This window comes from Macrotis lagotis, chromosome 8 (genome assembly GCF_037893015.1).
Source record: "Macrotis lagotis isolate mMagLag1 chromosome 8, bilby.v1.9.chrom.fasta, whole genome shotgun sequence".
In the NCBI taxonomy this organism is placed as follows: Eukaryota; Metazoa; Chordata; class Mammalia; order Peramelemorphia; family Peramelidae; genus Macrotis; species Macrotis lagotis.
The window spans coordinates 147,147,996-147,163,075 of record NC_133665.1 but is presented as its reverse complement, the minus strand read 5'-3'; the positions used below and the strand labels follow the sequence as shown (position 1 = coordinate 147,163,075).

The 15,080-nt window shown below is 41.3% G+C and overlaps 1 protein-coding gene across 1 annotated transcript in view; it reads left to right on the top strand.

Annotated features, from left to right (window-relative positions):
• The first annotated feature begins 1,756 nt into the window (after positions 1-1,756).
• The window catches only part of GRM7 (glutamate metabotropic receptor 7), a 1,085,204-nt gene continuing 1,071,880 nt past the window's right edge, over positions 1,757-15,080 (top strand). The window contains exon 1 of the mRNA XM_074196076.1: positions 1,757-2,464. Within this exon, the coding sequence (XP_074052177.1) occupies positions 1,757-2,464 (708 nt within the window). The remainder of the gene's footprint in view (positions 2,465-15,080) is intronic.

Sequence of the window (15,080 nt, the reverse complement as noted above, 5' to 3'; positions counted from 1 at the left end):
CCTTCCTTCCTTCCTTCCTTCCTTCATTCCTTCCTTCCTTCCTTCCTTCCTTCCTAATTCACTGACATAGGGATTTCCTACCAAAAACCTCTCTTCCACTGAAATAGAGTAGCAGCTGCTCAGTAATGTGCTCAGCAGATTTGGGGGTGGGGTGGAAATTAATTGGCCTGCTCCTCCACTTTCCCCCACTTTGAGAGAAGTAATTTTGTGTCAGAGGCAAGGCTTAAACAGAGGGCTCTAGGACTGCAAGGGCAATTCCCTTGTCACTCCCAAAGTCCTGCCTCTCAAGCATTTATAATTTCTTAAATGATCCCTCTGGAGCCAGTAGCAAAAGGAATAGCATGCTTCTGTCGGAGTACATTTAGTGCCACCTGTTGCTCTTCCATTACCTAAAGGATTGTGTCTGCTTGTCACTGGGAAGGGAGGAAAAGAATCATGTGTCCTGTAGAAGAAGTATTCAGTCCAAAGCTTTTGTGGAAGATACATCTTGCTATCTTGTAACAACTAACTTCTGCATGAATGGAAACAGCGTCTATCCACCCCCAATACCCTCCTTTCAGGGTGCATTTCAGGGGTGGGGGTGGGAGTCACCGACATGACAGTGCCTCCCTCCTTCCTTTCACCCCTGCTCATTCCTAAACCTAACTCCTTAATCTGCCTTCTCTATGGCTCAGAGACTTACATTATGCCATGCAAAAGGAAGTTTTCTGATGGGGTATAAAATATCAATTTAACAGGCGGCTTTGGCAAGCTCTAACTAATTGCGTCTCTAGGAGCAGGGGGAAAGGGGAAGGACGCGCTTTCGTGCCCTCTCTGTGACTGATTTGTTCTGGGCATCGGTTTAATTGTGGGATGGTAGAAGCAGGGCTGGTGGGTCAAGTGGGCAGGCGAGAAGGCAGCCCCACTGCTACACATCCAGGTTGTGTGTGTTTGTGTGTGTGTGTGTGTGTGTGTGTGTGTGTGTGTGTGTGTGTGTGTGTGTGAGTGTGTGCGCGCACCAGCCGGAATCGTCCCGTAGAACCAGCGGATGGGACCCGTCTTCATTCTCCCCTTCTCCCAAGCGCTTTTTCCGCTCTCTCTGCCCTTTGCTTTCCTCCGGCCTCCTGATAACCTGGCACGAGACAAGACTTGGAGAGAGCGCCCGGGTTCTTTCCCCCAGTCTTTAGGCTCCTGCCCCGAAGTCCCCCGGAGCAAGACAGCAATCCGGCCGTCTTCCCCAGGGCACACACCAGCCGCCCCCGTCAGTTTGTGAGTCTGGGCAGGATGGTGATGGAGAGTTGGGTCCGGAGCTCGTACCCGGCGCAGCAAGCACAGCACGCCCAGGGAGCCCCAGCCTACCTAGGCATCTCGGCTGCTGCCAGACCAGCTGCTCCCTCTACCCTTACCCACCCTGGTGGCTGCCCACCCACCTCCCCATTACCTCAGCACGCAGCCCCTCCCTGCGTGATGATGCAAACCCTAGGGGGAGGGGGAGTCGGGGAAGGGTGGAGAGGGGAGGGGAGGAGGGAGTGGGAGGAGGAGGAGGAGGCTGGGGAAGAGAGGGAGCCGAAGGACCATTTAAAGCGCTAGCAATTCCTTCCCTTTCCCCAGTGCTGTGCTGCTGGGGAGCACGGCCGGGCGGAGAGGGAGAGAGAGTAAGAGCCAGAGAGAGAGAGGAGAGAGACAAGAAGCAGGAGCGCAGTGCGCCCTAGTCTGGGAGGCAACACGGGACCCCCCCGTGGTCTCTTCAGTCCCCCAGACAGCCCCCGCGCCGTGCATGAAGGAGACCCCGGGAGCCCCAGCTGGCCAGAGCAGGGCACCTGGGCATCGCAGCGCCCGCCACCGCCGCCGGGGCCGGGGCCGGGGCCGCCTCCGCCACCGCCAGCAGCGCCGGCAGCACCAGCAGCACCGCAGCAGCAGCCTCGGCGGCGGCAGCCTCGGCGGCGGCGGCCGCGACTGCTCCAACACCATGTTCCAGCTGGGGAGACTGTTCCATCTCCTGACTTTGATGAAGTTGCCTTGTTGTTTGCTGGAGGTGCTCCTGGCGGCCGCCGCCGCGGCGCAAGGCCAAGAGATGTACGGCCCGCACTCCATCCGGCTGGAGGGGGACATCACCCTCGGGGGGCTTTTCCCGGTGCACGCCAAGGGTCCCAGCGGCGCGCCCTGCGGGGACATCAAGAAGGAGAACGGGATCCACAGGCTGGAGGCGATGCTCTACGCCCTGGACCAGATCAACAGCGATCCCGAGCTGCTGCCCAATGTCACGCTCGGCGCGCGGATCCTGGACACTTGTTCCAGGGACACTTACGCGCTGGAACAGTCGCTCACTTTCGTCCAGGCGCTCATCCAGAAGGACACCTCCGACGTGCGCTGCACCAACGGCGAGCCGCCGGTCTTCGTCAAGCCGGAGAAAGTGGTGGGAGTCATCGGAGCGTCGGGCAGCTCCGTGTCCATCATGGTAGCGAACATCCTAAGGCTGTTTCAGGTAGGCTCCCCGGCAGTAGCGTGCAAAGGGCTCGGGGCGCCCTCCGCGCCTCCCGTCCCAAAGCCGGCCCCGGGGAGCGTGGATGCTGCTGCCCGGCTCTTCTCTCCCTGCTGGCTTGCGGGCACCCCGCTGGGGATGGGGTCTCAACTCACCACACTCTCCTCTGAGAGTCTGCGGGTCCCTCCCCGGGAGCGGAATCGTGCTAGTCTCTCTCTCTCTCTCTCTCTCTCTCTCTCTCTCTCTCTCTCTCTCTCTCTCTCTCTCGTCTCTCTTCCAACATCTCTCTGGATTTACTGCCCTATTTATTACAAGAAACAATCGGGGAGGGGGGGGGGGCTCCAAGGTGCTGATTTCATTAGGCTTGCACCCGCTCGCGCGTCTGTCAGGGTGCTTGGGGGTCCCTGTGGAGCTGCTGTCACCTAGGGAATCTTAAAGATGAAACGAGGGTGACAACTGCTCCTTCTTCAGCGCCCCCCTCCCCTTACCACAGCCGCTCATCCCAGTCTGCCTCAGGATTGCTTCCCCAAGGGAGATTCGGGGGCTACACTTCTGTTCAGCCCTGGACAGCTCCGAAATCCCTCCTTTGAGTCCTTCTTAGACACCAGGAGGTTCCCGAGCAATAGCTGGCAGGGTCCCTTGGCCAGCCCTGAAGCCTGTCTTTCGCAGGGCTTGGGATGAAGCAGAACGGGGCTGCGAAGGAGAGGACCAGGGGGCAAGACAAATGGAGGGGGGACGGGAGCCCCGACTCTGCCTCCGCTCTGTCACACCCTTGGTGGGCTGCCCAGGTCGGATTTGGAGCCCCAGGCACTTTGCTGACATTCTTCCCTCTCTCCAGTCCAGACGTGAGCTCATGTCAATTGCAAAGAATATTTACTCAAAATTACATGCTAAGAACCTACTTTTCCTCCTTTCCCTATGCATCATTCCCTGATGGGGGGGGGGGAGTCCTGCAAACACATCCCCCTCCCCCAGCCCCAGTCCAAGTCCCTCTCCCTGTACCCGGGACATTGTAAGTGAAATCCTCCGAGGCAGCTACTGAGGGAGCCACGTCAGTGAGAGACTGTGCCGAGATGGCTCTGCCTTGCCCACATCGGGTTTCTGTCTCGGAGTTCAAGGATCCGATTGCTAAAAATGAGATGAAAACCAGTTTTCCGAGAGACTGGAGGGATAAGGGCAGAGGTGTGGGGGTTATACTGCAGTGTTCGTTTCTGCCGCCTGGCCCCCTCCCCCTGCAACATACTCACACCCTATTTTCTTTGACTAAGTATGTGTTAGCCCATCAGCTTTAAGACAGAAACCATTAAGAACAGTCTCTCTCTCTCTCTCTCTCTCTCTCTCTCTCTCTCTCTCTCTCTCTCTCTCTCAACTTTTCGAATAAATTGCATTCTTCCTATTTTGCAGTCAGCCCCACTACTCCTGTCATGATTAAGCTAAAACCCAGAGGTCCTCATCCTTTTTCTCACCCAGTTCCTGAAGGCAATATCCTCAGGAACTCGATCTTTCCCGAATAGATTTCTCTAAAGGGGCTCTCTATGATGAAATGCAGCATGTCAAGACACCTCCTCAAGAATTAAGTTCTGTGTTTGCAACCCAAGAGACTAACAGCCCAGAGTCACAGCTTGTGCCTGAATGAATCCCCTGCCCTTAACCATCCAGCCCAGTTCTGGCTAGCACCTTATTTCTGTTGCCACATTCATAACTATGCCACCTTGGAAAAGCTGTTTTTTTGCAATGGGAGGTGATTTGGGCTCTGGGGATATGGATTTCAGGATTGTGCTATGCTTCAAGGAAGGACCAGAAAATTGTAGAGTTCTTCAAGAAAAGGCTGAAACAGTAAGATTTGAGGGGAAATTTAGGGAAAGAAATGGAGAACTGAAAATCTTGTGGGGAATGCCTCCTCTTCTCTTTCTGAGATTCTTAGATGGAAAGGGAGAGAAGGAGGGAGGGAGGGAGAGGAGGAAAAAAGGATAGAGGGAGAAAGAGGGAGGGAGGGAGAGAGTGAGAGAGAGAGAGAGAGAGAGAGAGAACACTCTGATTCACTTTCTTTGGAATCAGTACCGGGAGCAGTCCTTTTGCCTCTTTTAAATCACTGTAGATAATGCTGCAGAGTGGGCCTGTATATGTGAATAGAATAAAATGTGAAAGCAAAAGAGGGGATGAGACTGTTGGAAGGCATATATGTTGCCTCACTACATCCAGAGAGGGCTCATTTCTCTTCTGTTTTGTCAACTAAAAGGGACTCCTTAAGAAACAGCCTTTCTCAGCAATTTGCCCCAACCATCAAACTAACTCTCTCTCTCTCTCTCTCTCTCTCTCTCTCTCTCTCTCTCTCTCTCTCTCTCACATGCACACACACACACACACACACACACACACACACACACACACACACACACAGAGTTCTGCCTGGGCTCAGAAGAAATGGAAACAAATACCAGTGGTAATGATGTGGGTGGAGACAAAAAAGATATAGTAGTAAACACTGTAATTTTTCTCTAATTTGCAAATTGCAGCTATTCACACAGGATTGAACAGCTGAGGCTTTTTGTGGGAGAAAGAGCCCCTGCTTTCACCTGCATGTAGAGAGAGGGGGAGCTGGCTGAAGGTAGAAGGAACGTGACTACTTGTAGCTTGAAAATCTTATAGTACAAGCTGGATTTAACTATTCATGTGGGAGTCTTTCTTGTTAACTAACCATTGTCCAGCTCCCTCTTACACAACAACAAAAAGTTATTGAAAAGGAGAAGTTCAAGTGACCTTTTGCACTTTGAATATGGGATATTCCTGGCCAAGTCCTCTGTTCCTCCAGGGTTTCTATGAGCAAAATGTACAGAGAAGAGGTATAATGCAGAAAGACAGTGGTAAACAGATTCATCTTTCAAAGGAACAATCAATTAGAAGGAGAAGGAAAGGATGGCAAGCAGTACCTTCTCTGGGACTTAGGGGTTTGTCTCAATTAAGATTGTCCTACATTAAAGAAACCTCAAGGAGGAATTATGTTCTGGGATCCCCAAATCACTTAGTTTCTTTTTTGTGGGTTCATTGTAGAGATTCTTTTCTACTTGTTAGGTAGACCATTTCTTAAGATCTGAATTTGTGGTAAGATAATGTCTTCAGTTTAGAAGGGGTGGGCAGAAACAGCCCTGGGGTTTTCTGGTGCGGTGTGGGGTGTACAATTCTAGGAAAGGTGATGAGACAATAATAGAGATGGTAGATAATTCTATACCCTCCATTAGAGATTAATATGATATTACTTTTGGCTTATCAGGAGCTACAGAACTTGTGACTTTTCCTGGCCAGAGCTATTGTTCAGACATGGATAATTACTATTCCTGTATTTTGCTTGTTGGTGTCAGACCCTAGATTTGAACTGAACCAGTCATCTGTTTCTACCCCACAGATGCAGAGTTAGCTTGAAAATGGTATGGCTACAGGAGGGAATCAAACCCAGTGAGCCTTTTTCATCCTAAAAAAACTTGAGGATAATGAAATTACTTTTGGGTTATAGGGTTATGCCAACAAGAATTCAATCTTTGCATACTCAGTTGATGATTGCCACTTACAGACTACAATGTCTTTTCAGCTTTTTACAAAGCATCAAGGAAGGAATTTGGGAGAGATACATTTACAAAATCAAAAATGTGAGATGCAAAACAATGCACTGATACTGCTAAGTTAATATTGACTATGAATAGCATGTGTTTTTATAATAGACTATTTATGTAGGTATGGTTTAGAGATTGAGAGGTTATATAATATAGTGACCAAAAGATAAATCACCCATGACCATCGTTTTATGTAGTTCAAGTAAGCTGTATTGTAGTATAGAGAAAGGGGAGCATTTTAATTCTAGGCTTCTTTCTCTTTTATTGTGTTGAAAGAAAACATTCTGAGAGTGTAAATTATCCTTGCTTCATCCCGTGTCAAAATGTACAAGTATTTCATAAAGAGCAATGCATTTTAAGATGTGGTCATGGAAGTGAATACTATTTTATACCCCATTTTATTCCCCCTAAAATCAAGATGAGAAAAGTGTCCAACTGAGCCATGTAAGCAATACCTTATTGGAAATTCAAGCTTGTAGCCTTTAAAACCATAAATGGACTGTGTTCCTAAATCAACCAAAGTTTCTCAACTATCCACTGCAGCTGGAAGGCAATCACTGCCTTTGGGGGAATATTTCATATATAAGTAGCTTTTCTTTTGCTTCCTTTGCTTTCACTAAATTGTATGTAATTGGATAAATCCAGACACCTGGGGCTGTTATGGAATAGCTGTGGAGGGGAAAAGAGAAAATGCATAAAGTTCAACTCTACTCATGTTTAACTTTCATAAATATGGGTGTTAATGCCATTTGGAATAGTCTCCCAAGCCATCTCTGGCTCAACATTTACTGTGTTTCAGGAAATTTACAAGCAGATGGTGAGTGGGAATTTTTAAAGGGGCATCTTTTAAAAAGAGCAAAAAAAGGACGGAACCAATAGCAAAGAAACATAAGTCAAGGTACTGTGTTCATTTGTATATTTATACACATACCTTTGAGTATCATTTGCTCTGAGGTTCAATTTGCATGCAAAAAGTCTTGCCTAAAACACTAGAAAAATTGAAAGACTATTAAAATGTTTACTTCAAATGAATCCTTTCCCTCAATTCTTTAGGCCAGGATAACATACACTGGAGCTCTGTACTTTTACTTCTATTCAACCCAATTTCATCAGGCATAAAGTCAGTTTCTGATGGCCTTTGTCACTCAAAATTTCTATAATAAGTATTAGAGGAAATATGAATAGAAGATATAAAGCTGACTTTGTTGACTTAAGACTTGGGTAAAAGGCATACGTTTGACAGATACCTGTCTATGAAATCTTAGTCAAGTCCCTTAACTACTAGGTGCCCCAGGCAATGTTCAAAGACTATTGATGATTGCTTTAAGAACAACTTTGAGTGAATAAATCATGTTGACCTACCTAAATTAATTTCAAGGGACATACTAAGGAGGAGCCCCCCTATCCCCACTGAAAGAACTGATAAGTAAAAAATATGTAAAGAATGCTTGTGTGTTTGTGTGTGTGTGTGTATGTATACACATAAGATTAGAGGGTCTTAATCTGGAGGTTAGATTTGTTTCAGTATAATTGCTTTTCCAATTAGATTTATTTAATTTTCAGTATTTAATATATTACTCTGAGAAAGTATTCACTAGACTGATATAAGGGGTTCATAACACACACACAAACATGCACACATATGCACACACACACACACACACATACTCATAGATTAAGAAATTCTGAGAGGCAGCTAGATGGTGCAGTGGGTAGAGCACCAGCCCTGGAGTCAGGAGTACCTGAGTTCAAATCTGACCTCAGAAACTTTCTAATTACCTAGCTGTGTGGCCTTGGACAAGCCACTTAACCCCATTGCCTTGCAAAAAACTAAAAAAAAAAAAAAAAAAAAAAAAAGAGAAATTCTGAGATAGTTGCCCTATGGTTAATCACTGTAAATATGGGTGTCAGAACATTAAGAGAGTCCTAGAATGTTGATGGGAATTCACTAACTTCCATGTTATTATGTATTCTGCTCAATAAGGTATATAGGCATTCACTCATAAAGCAAATAACTATATGAAAGTTTAGATCAAAGTCTCAGGTTTCATGGAATTTATACTCTAGTAGGGAAAGAAAATGTAGAAAACTGCAAGGCACAATATTACATGACTACAATACACAAAAAATGTAAAACAAATTATTGCATCATATCCAAGGGTAAAAAGGGGGGATCAGAATCAGGGAAGGCTTTATGGAGGAGGTGGTATTTAAATTGGGCTATTAAAGAAAGGTAAGATGTCAGGGGATAAAGGTATTCCAGTATTGTTGTTGTTACTCTTCAGGCATTTCACTTGTATCTAAATTTTTATGACTCGATCTTGAGGTTTTCTCTTTCTCTCTCCAGTTCATTTTACAGAGAGGAAACTGAGGCAAATAGGGTTAAGTGACTTACCCAGAGTCATACAATCACACCTTTGAGATCACCCCTACTTCTTCATTTTTATAAAGGAGAACCCAAGGTCCAAAGGTATAAGTAAAAGCATTTGGCTAAAGTCAATTTCTTCCCAATTAGAATGTCTTTAGTGCCAGTCCATATCATCTACCCAGTTTAGTGTTCTTTTTGAAACATTGCATTTTTTACATGGTGGAGGATGTGACTGCAAAGGTCATAACTTTCTCTGAGTTCCTACAGTAACACTAGAGTAATCAAATACATCTTTTGACCATGTCTATTAAGCTAAATGACTTTCAGCAGTTTGAGAAAATAAGTATCACTTTGTTTTAACTGCTATAAAATGATTATTTTCTTGACTCCACAAAAGCTTGAACCAAAGCACCCTAATTTTCAACTGGATTCTATCTTCACTTCCATGTTAAAGCAGTATTTTTTATCTCAGGGCAATAACCATTCCTCCAAGTTGAATTTTAATTCTAATGGCTATTCTTATCTTCATCATTTCCAGTTTGTATGGATCTTGATAATATTTCCTAAGTCTTATTTCATTCACTGTTCCCATAGCTCTAAACCATTAAATCTATCACTGAGATGGATATGAGAAATGAAAAGAACATATCGATATAGTTGCCAAAAGTCAAATTGATGTCGTCCTGGAAGTATTTTCTGAGAGATACAATAATAGTTTTTGAGTCAGCAGTGGGGTGGAAGAGTTTCCAGTTTAATGGATTATTTCACTTCTCTCTCTATTAAATATTGCCACTTAATAGTTTTATAATTGGTTATTTACAGGATTCTTTATCTCTCAAAAATGTACTTCTTTTTCCTACTACACCATTCTGTTCTTCAGAGAAGGTCATAAATCAGTTTTTGAAAAGTATTTATCAGGTTATTTATTATTATTGTACTTTGATTAAAATATTCCATTTATAAATGTAACAATTAAGCATGTTTGCTATGGTTTAGTCTTAGAAAAATCATAAATGTTTTAGTGTGAGGAAATAGGCAGTGCAAGTTTTCAAGGAGAAAATAATGTATAATTAATCAGAGTAGGCAGCATAGTATAATAGAAGGCCCATTGGACTTGGAACCAAAGAACCTTAAGAATAATTCTACTCTGGCTCTTTTAATATCAATGTAATTTTTGACAAATTATTCAATAAAATGAAATACATTTCATTGAAAAATTTCTAGCATACCACTCACCTCTAAATCTGCACATACTCCCTGGAAGGAAAGGTTTCAGAGTACAGGGGATCAACCTGAAGCCAAGAATATCTCTGTTCTCATAACACCTTTAATTCTTGACTTTTTTTCTCTGTGAAACTCAAGCAACTCTTAAAGATTTATCATCTAAGTCATGGATGGGTGGGTATTGTCATGTGTTTTTTCCACGACTCAAATTCTAAGAAAAAATGATACCAGAAATGTAAGATAAAGATTTCAATTTCAAGATTCTCTTTGAAGTTATCTTGTAGTCCTCTTATAATTGGTGCCTAAGACAAATTTCATGTGTTAATTAAATTTTTACTATTTGCTTTGAGGAATATAATTTAATCTCACATACTAAGTTCATGTGGAAAATAGAATCATTATAATGGCATTCTCCTTGATTTAGAGAATGTGCTATAAGGCACACAGGATAGTGCATCCTATTTGATATTATATATTTAAGCAATGCATACATGTTTATGTATGCATATTTACATATTTGTTTATACACACACACACACACACACACACACACACACACACACACCTCTAAATAAGAAGAAGGAAGTTCAGAAAAACACCTGGGCAGCTAAAGACTTTTATATAGAAGGAAAAAAGGCGGTTTTAAATCTTAGAACACATAATGTGTAAATAACTTCAAATAAATTCTGCCAGATAATCATTGTTTTATACTGAACTTTGTCAGCATAGATACTGCCAGAGAGATTTAATCTTCAGTTCTAACTTTGTACTACTTGGGTGACCTAGACACAGAGACTCAGATGTCAACAGTACCTTGGGAGTTCACAGATACAGTTTTCTGGATCAGAGAAATCTTTGGGATTTGTCCAAGATCCTGTCCCATTTTCCTCTGGATGCCAGAAATTGGACCAAGTATGTACTTGTTCTAAAAATACTTGACCATGTGGTCTTTACACATCTAGAATTTCTTCTTAGCACTATAATTATGTAAGCTATATTTTCATTGCAATTATAGTAAATTTCATATCAACAAGCATCCATTTCCAGTGTTCTAGGGATAGCAGCATGAAGTAGAATTTATGAAAATATAGCAGTTGAAGAACACAACAGAAGGTAATTGTGTAACTACTTATCCAGTATAATTAAATTTGGTAGAGTTGGTACAATAAAATTAAGAGAAAAATAATGTTATTTTCAATACCATGGTCTTTATTCTCTGATTTTTACATAAAAAGAACACCAATGATGTATGGTCTTGGACACAAATGGAAATGATATGTCGAAATAGGAGCCTATTGGAAAGAGATAGAATAGAATAAAGTAAAGGGATGTTAAGCATTACTTCTAAAACTGCTACATTGGAAAAATCAATGTAGTATGCTATGGTATAAGCCAAGGACTTTTTTTTTTTTGGAAAGAAGTCAAATTTGCCTACTAAACACAGTTCCATAACTCTCTCATGCCCCTGTCCAGTAGCAAGGACTGGTAGAGAAGCGTTACTCTTTTGATGTTCCTTAATCATTCTTTGAGGCAAGAGGAAAAGATATTATTGTTAAGACTTGGACAAACCAAAAATGTGACTACAGAATCTGAGATCAGAAATGGATTAGATAAAAAAGGTGAGATTATACTTACTTCAGTAACCCTGAGGACAGTGAAGCAACTCTCTTAAATTTGAAAAGAGAGAGATGATTGAGTTGTGGGGGAATTATTTTCTTCTATTTATGCCTAATATTTGTGTGTGTGTGTTTGACTGATTTTTCTTCTGTTCGTTTTGTTGGGGTTGGGTATGTATCTATCCCTCCTGCAATTGTGAGAGGTTAAGAGGTATGAGTTTGAAATTCTATTACATTGAAAAAGTTATATTAGTAGTTGTAATTTGTTTGAAGGGAGAGTAGACTTCTAATTTCATCAGTGTATTGAATTGTCAATAAACAAAGTTAATTTTATCAATGCAGACTAGAACTTTTATGCACCTTATAGAATTATTTTTTCTAGGTAGCCCTGAGGGATTAATGATGTTTTATTTTTAAAATAAGTGTAAAACCTGCCCTATCTTTTAATAACTCTTCCAAGATTCAAACAAAAGTAGCATGTTGACACTTTGTTACAAAGCTGACATTTTTGCAGTTACATTCTAGGATTACAATTGGGGTGGTGGAGAAGAGTAGTTAATATTTCTGCACTTCTTTGAATTTTGCATAATATGCACACACACACACACACACACACACACACACACACACACACACATGTTCTTTCTCTTCCTAATCTGAAATGGGTATGTAGGAGGAGAGGCAAGTATAGTGGAAAGAAACAAAGACTTTGGCAAATATATTTAACCACTCTGAACCTCTGTCTCTTCATGGGTAAAATGAAGGAATTAGCTGTCCCATTGAAATGTTACACTGGAGGATACCAATAGAACATGTAAAAAGTCTTTTTTTTTTTTTTAGAAATGGTCAGAATATCATTTTTGACCATCACTTCTGAATGTTATTCTTAAGACTTAGGTATATTAAGTATTTTTTCCCTTATACATAATTCTTTTTATAAAAATAAAAAAAAGAAAAATCTGAGGATGGGAGTGTACAAATATCTTTATAAAATTCCTACATGCTCCTCTGAGGTACCACCTCACACCTCTCAAACTGGCCAATATGACCAGAAAAGGCAATGATCAATGCTGAAAAGAATGTGGGAAATCTTTGCATTATTGGTGAAGCTGTGAACTCATCCAATCTTTCTAGAGAGCAATCTGGAATTATGACCAAAGGGCAATAAAAATGTGCATACCCTTTGATCTAGCAATACAACTACTGTGTCTATAACCTGAAAAGATAATAAAAAGGGTAAAAACATCATTTGTACAAAAATATTCATAGCAGCCCTGTTTGTGGTGACAAAGAATTGAAAATTGAATGAATGTCCATCAATTGGGGTATGGTTGAACAAATTGTGGTATATGTATGTTATGGCATACTATTATTCTATTAGAAACCAGGAGGGATGGGAATTCAGATAAACCTGGAAGAATTTGCATGAACTGATGCTGAGCAAGATGAGCAGAACCAGAAGAATATTGTACACCCTAACAGCAACATGGGATTGGTGATCAATCTTGAAGGATTACTAATTTCATCAGTACAACAATCAGAGACGATTTGGGGGCATCTGCATTGAAGAATACCATCTATATCCAAAGAGGGAATTGTGGAGTTTGAACATAGACCAAAGGTTATTATCTTTAATTTTTTAAAAAGGTATCTTATGTAATTTTGCTATTTTAAATGATATGATATGATCCCTAAGGATATTATTTCTCTCTCAACACATTCAGTTTTGATCAATGTATAGCATGGAAACAATGTAAAGACTATCAGACATTTTTATGTAGGGGTGGGGGGAGGGAAGCAAGATTGGAGGAAAAATTGTAAAATTCAATAATAAAATGCACATATGCTATCGTGGACTTTAACATTTTCTAGCTTGATATTAATGAGTGGAATTATTTGGACTAGGAAAATGAGCATGGTTTTATACCTACAAGGAAGTCTATATGAACTTTTAATTTTATGCAACTATTTACTCATCTTTAGATATCATTCCTAGCCAAAAAACTTAGGCTTATTATCTGAAAAAGAAAGTAGTTGGGTCATGCTGGCCTAATTATTCTGATTAATGAGCAATTCTTTTGTGTATAGATTCTCTTAGTGTCACATCGGAAAGCTCATGGATTTCAGAAACCTGATGTTAAGCAATCTTATCTTCTCCTGGACAGAATGAAAATAACCCAAAACCTCTTATTTTGATAAAATGATTCCCTTCGAAGAATAATGGGGAATTACCTTTTAAAAAATTATATGTCCTGACAAATGTACAATTATATAATTCTCTAGGGAGTAGCTCTTTCTTGTATCTTCGGGGAGGTGAAGAATGAGGTCACACATATCTAAATTTAGCTGTTCAGAGTTGACCAGTCTGGAATATTTGTGAGTATCTTGTCAGATATTAGAAGATTCTAGATGGAAGATATTTGATGTGTATTATTGAGCTTTGTGAAATTCTTAGGAACTGAAATAAGGCAAATTAAACTGTGTAAACTATGATGCATGTGCACACACACACACACACACACACACACAACTTAGCCACAGATTTATATTTCTTTGAGTTTTGCAAACCACTATACATGCAATTTCTCATTTGATGTGATTATCACATTATCACCATATTGAATGCTACTATTAATATCCTCAACTATAAGATAAGGAACTGAAGTTGAGAAGAGGAAAGTGTCTTCCTTAGGGTCATACAACTAGCAAGGGTATTAGGCAGGATTTGAAGCCATGTTTTCCTGACTGCAATCCCAACATTTCATCTACTGCACCATCAGGACAATGATCAAAAGCAAAAACTGCTTGACATTCCCATTGTTTGCTTCATTTTCACCTGTTTTCCATTATGTTTCTTTTAAAGACTTCCAGAAATCACTGTATTTGTGATCAATGCTCAACTTTTTCCTTCTCCTTAAGGGTTCTTTGTATAGTTTCTCAATTCAACAAATCAAAAAGCATTCAATAAACCTTACTCTATTCTAGGCATTGTGCTAAGAGCTAAGAATACAAATACAAGTAAAAAGACAGTATCTGCCCTCAAAGAGTTTAGATTCTTATGGAGGACAGTAACATAAAAAAGAGAATCTGCAAAGATATGGGGGAGAGGAAAAGGGGTGACATGACTGTACCAGATGCACCAGAATGGCAAAGTCCACAAAAGAGTCAGGAGTGTAATCAGGAGAGGAATGAAGACAAGGCAGAAGCAGGCATTCTTCTGAAAGTGAAGGTTCTGAGAATAAGCAGAAACTCGGAGGTAGAGACTGCAAAAATGGAGTTGTTTCTAATGTAAAAAATTTACATGGTGAAGAGTCTTCTGGGTCATTTTATTCAAAGCCTGGAGGAGAGTCAGCAATGAAACCTAGAGAAGAATGAATGTGTGTCTGCTATTGCCCACATGAATAATTATCTTTCATCTTTTTCACTCACCCATTTCCTAGGGATATAAATTCCTGCCAAAAGGGAGAGAGGAACATTAAGATCATGTCTGAACTTCCCCTTTGTACATTATTAGTCGAGAGAAATAATTTTCAAGTTTCAAATCATACAACTAATCACTATCCTGTAAAGGGGAAGGAGCATCCCTCACTTTGTACTCATCTTGATTCCCTTCCCACCAAATTCCAGTAATATAATGACCACAAGCACTTATTAAGAGTGAACCTATGTCTCCAATCTGATAGCAAACAAAAATCAGAAGCATTGTACAATTGAGAATAAACTAGACAACAGACAAAGTGAAAGTTTCCTTCTGTGCCTGAGATATCCTAACTCAGCAGAGTGTAGCAAATTGATATCAGAGA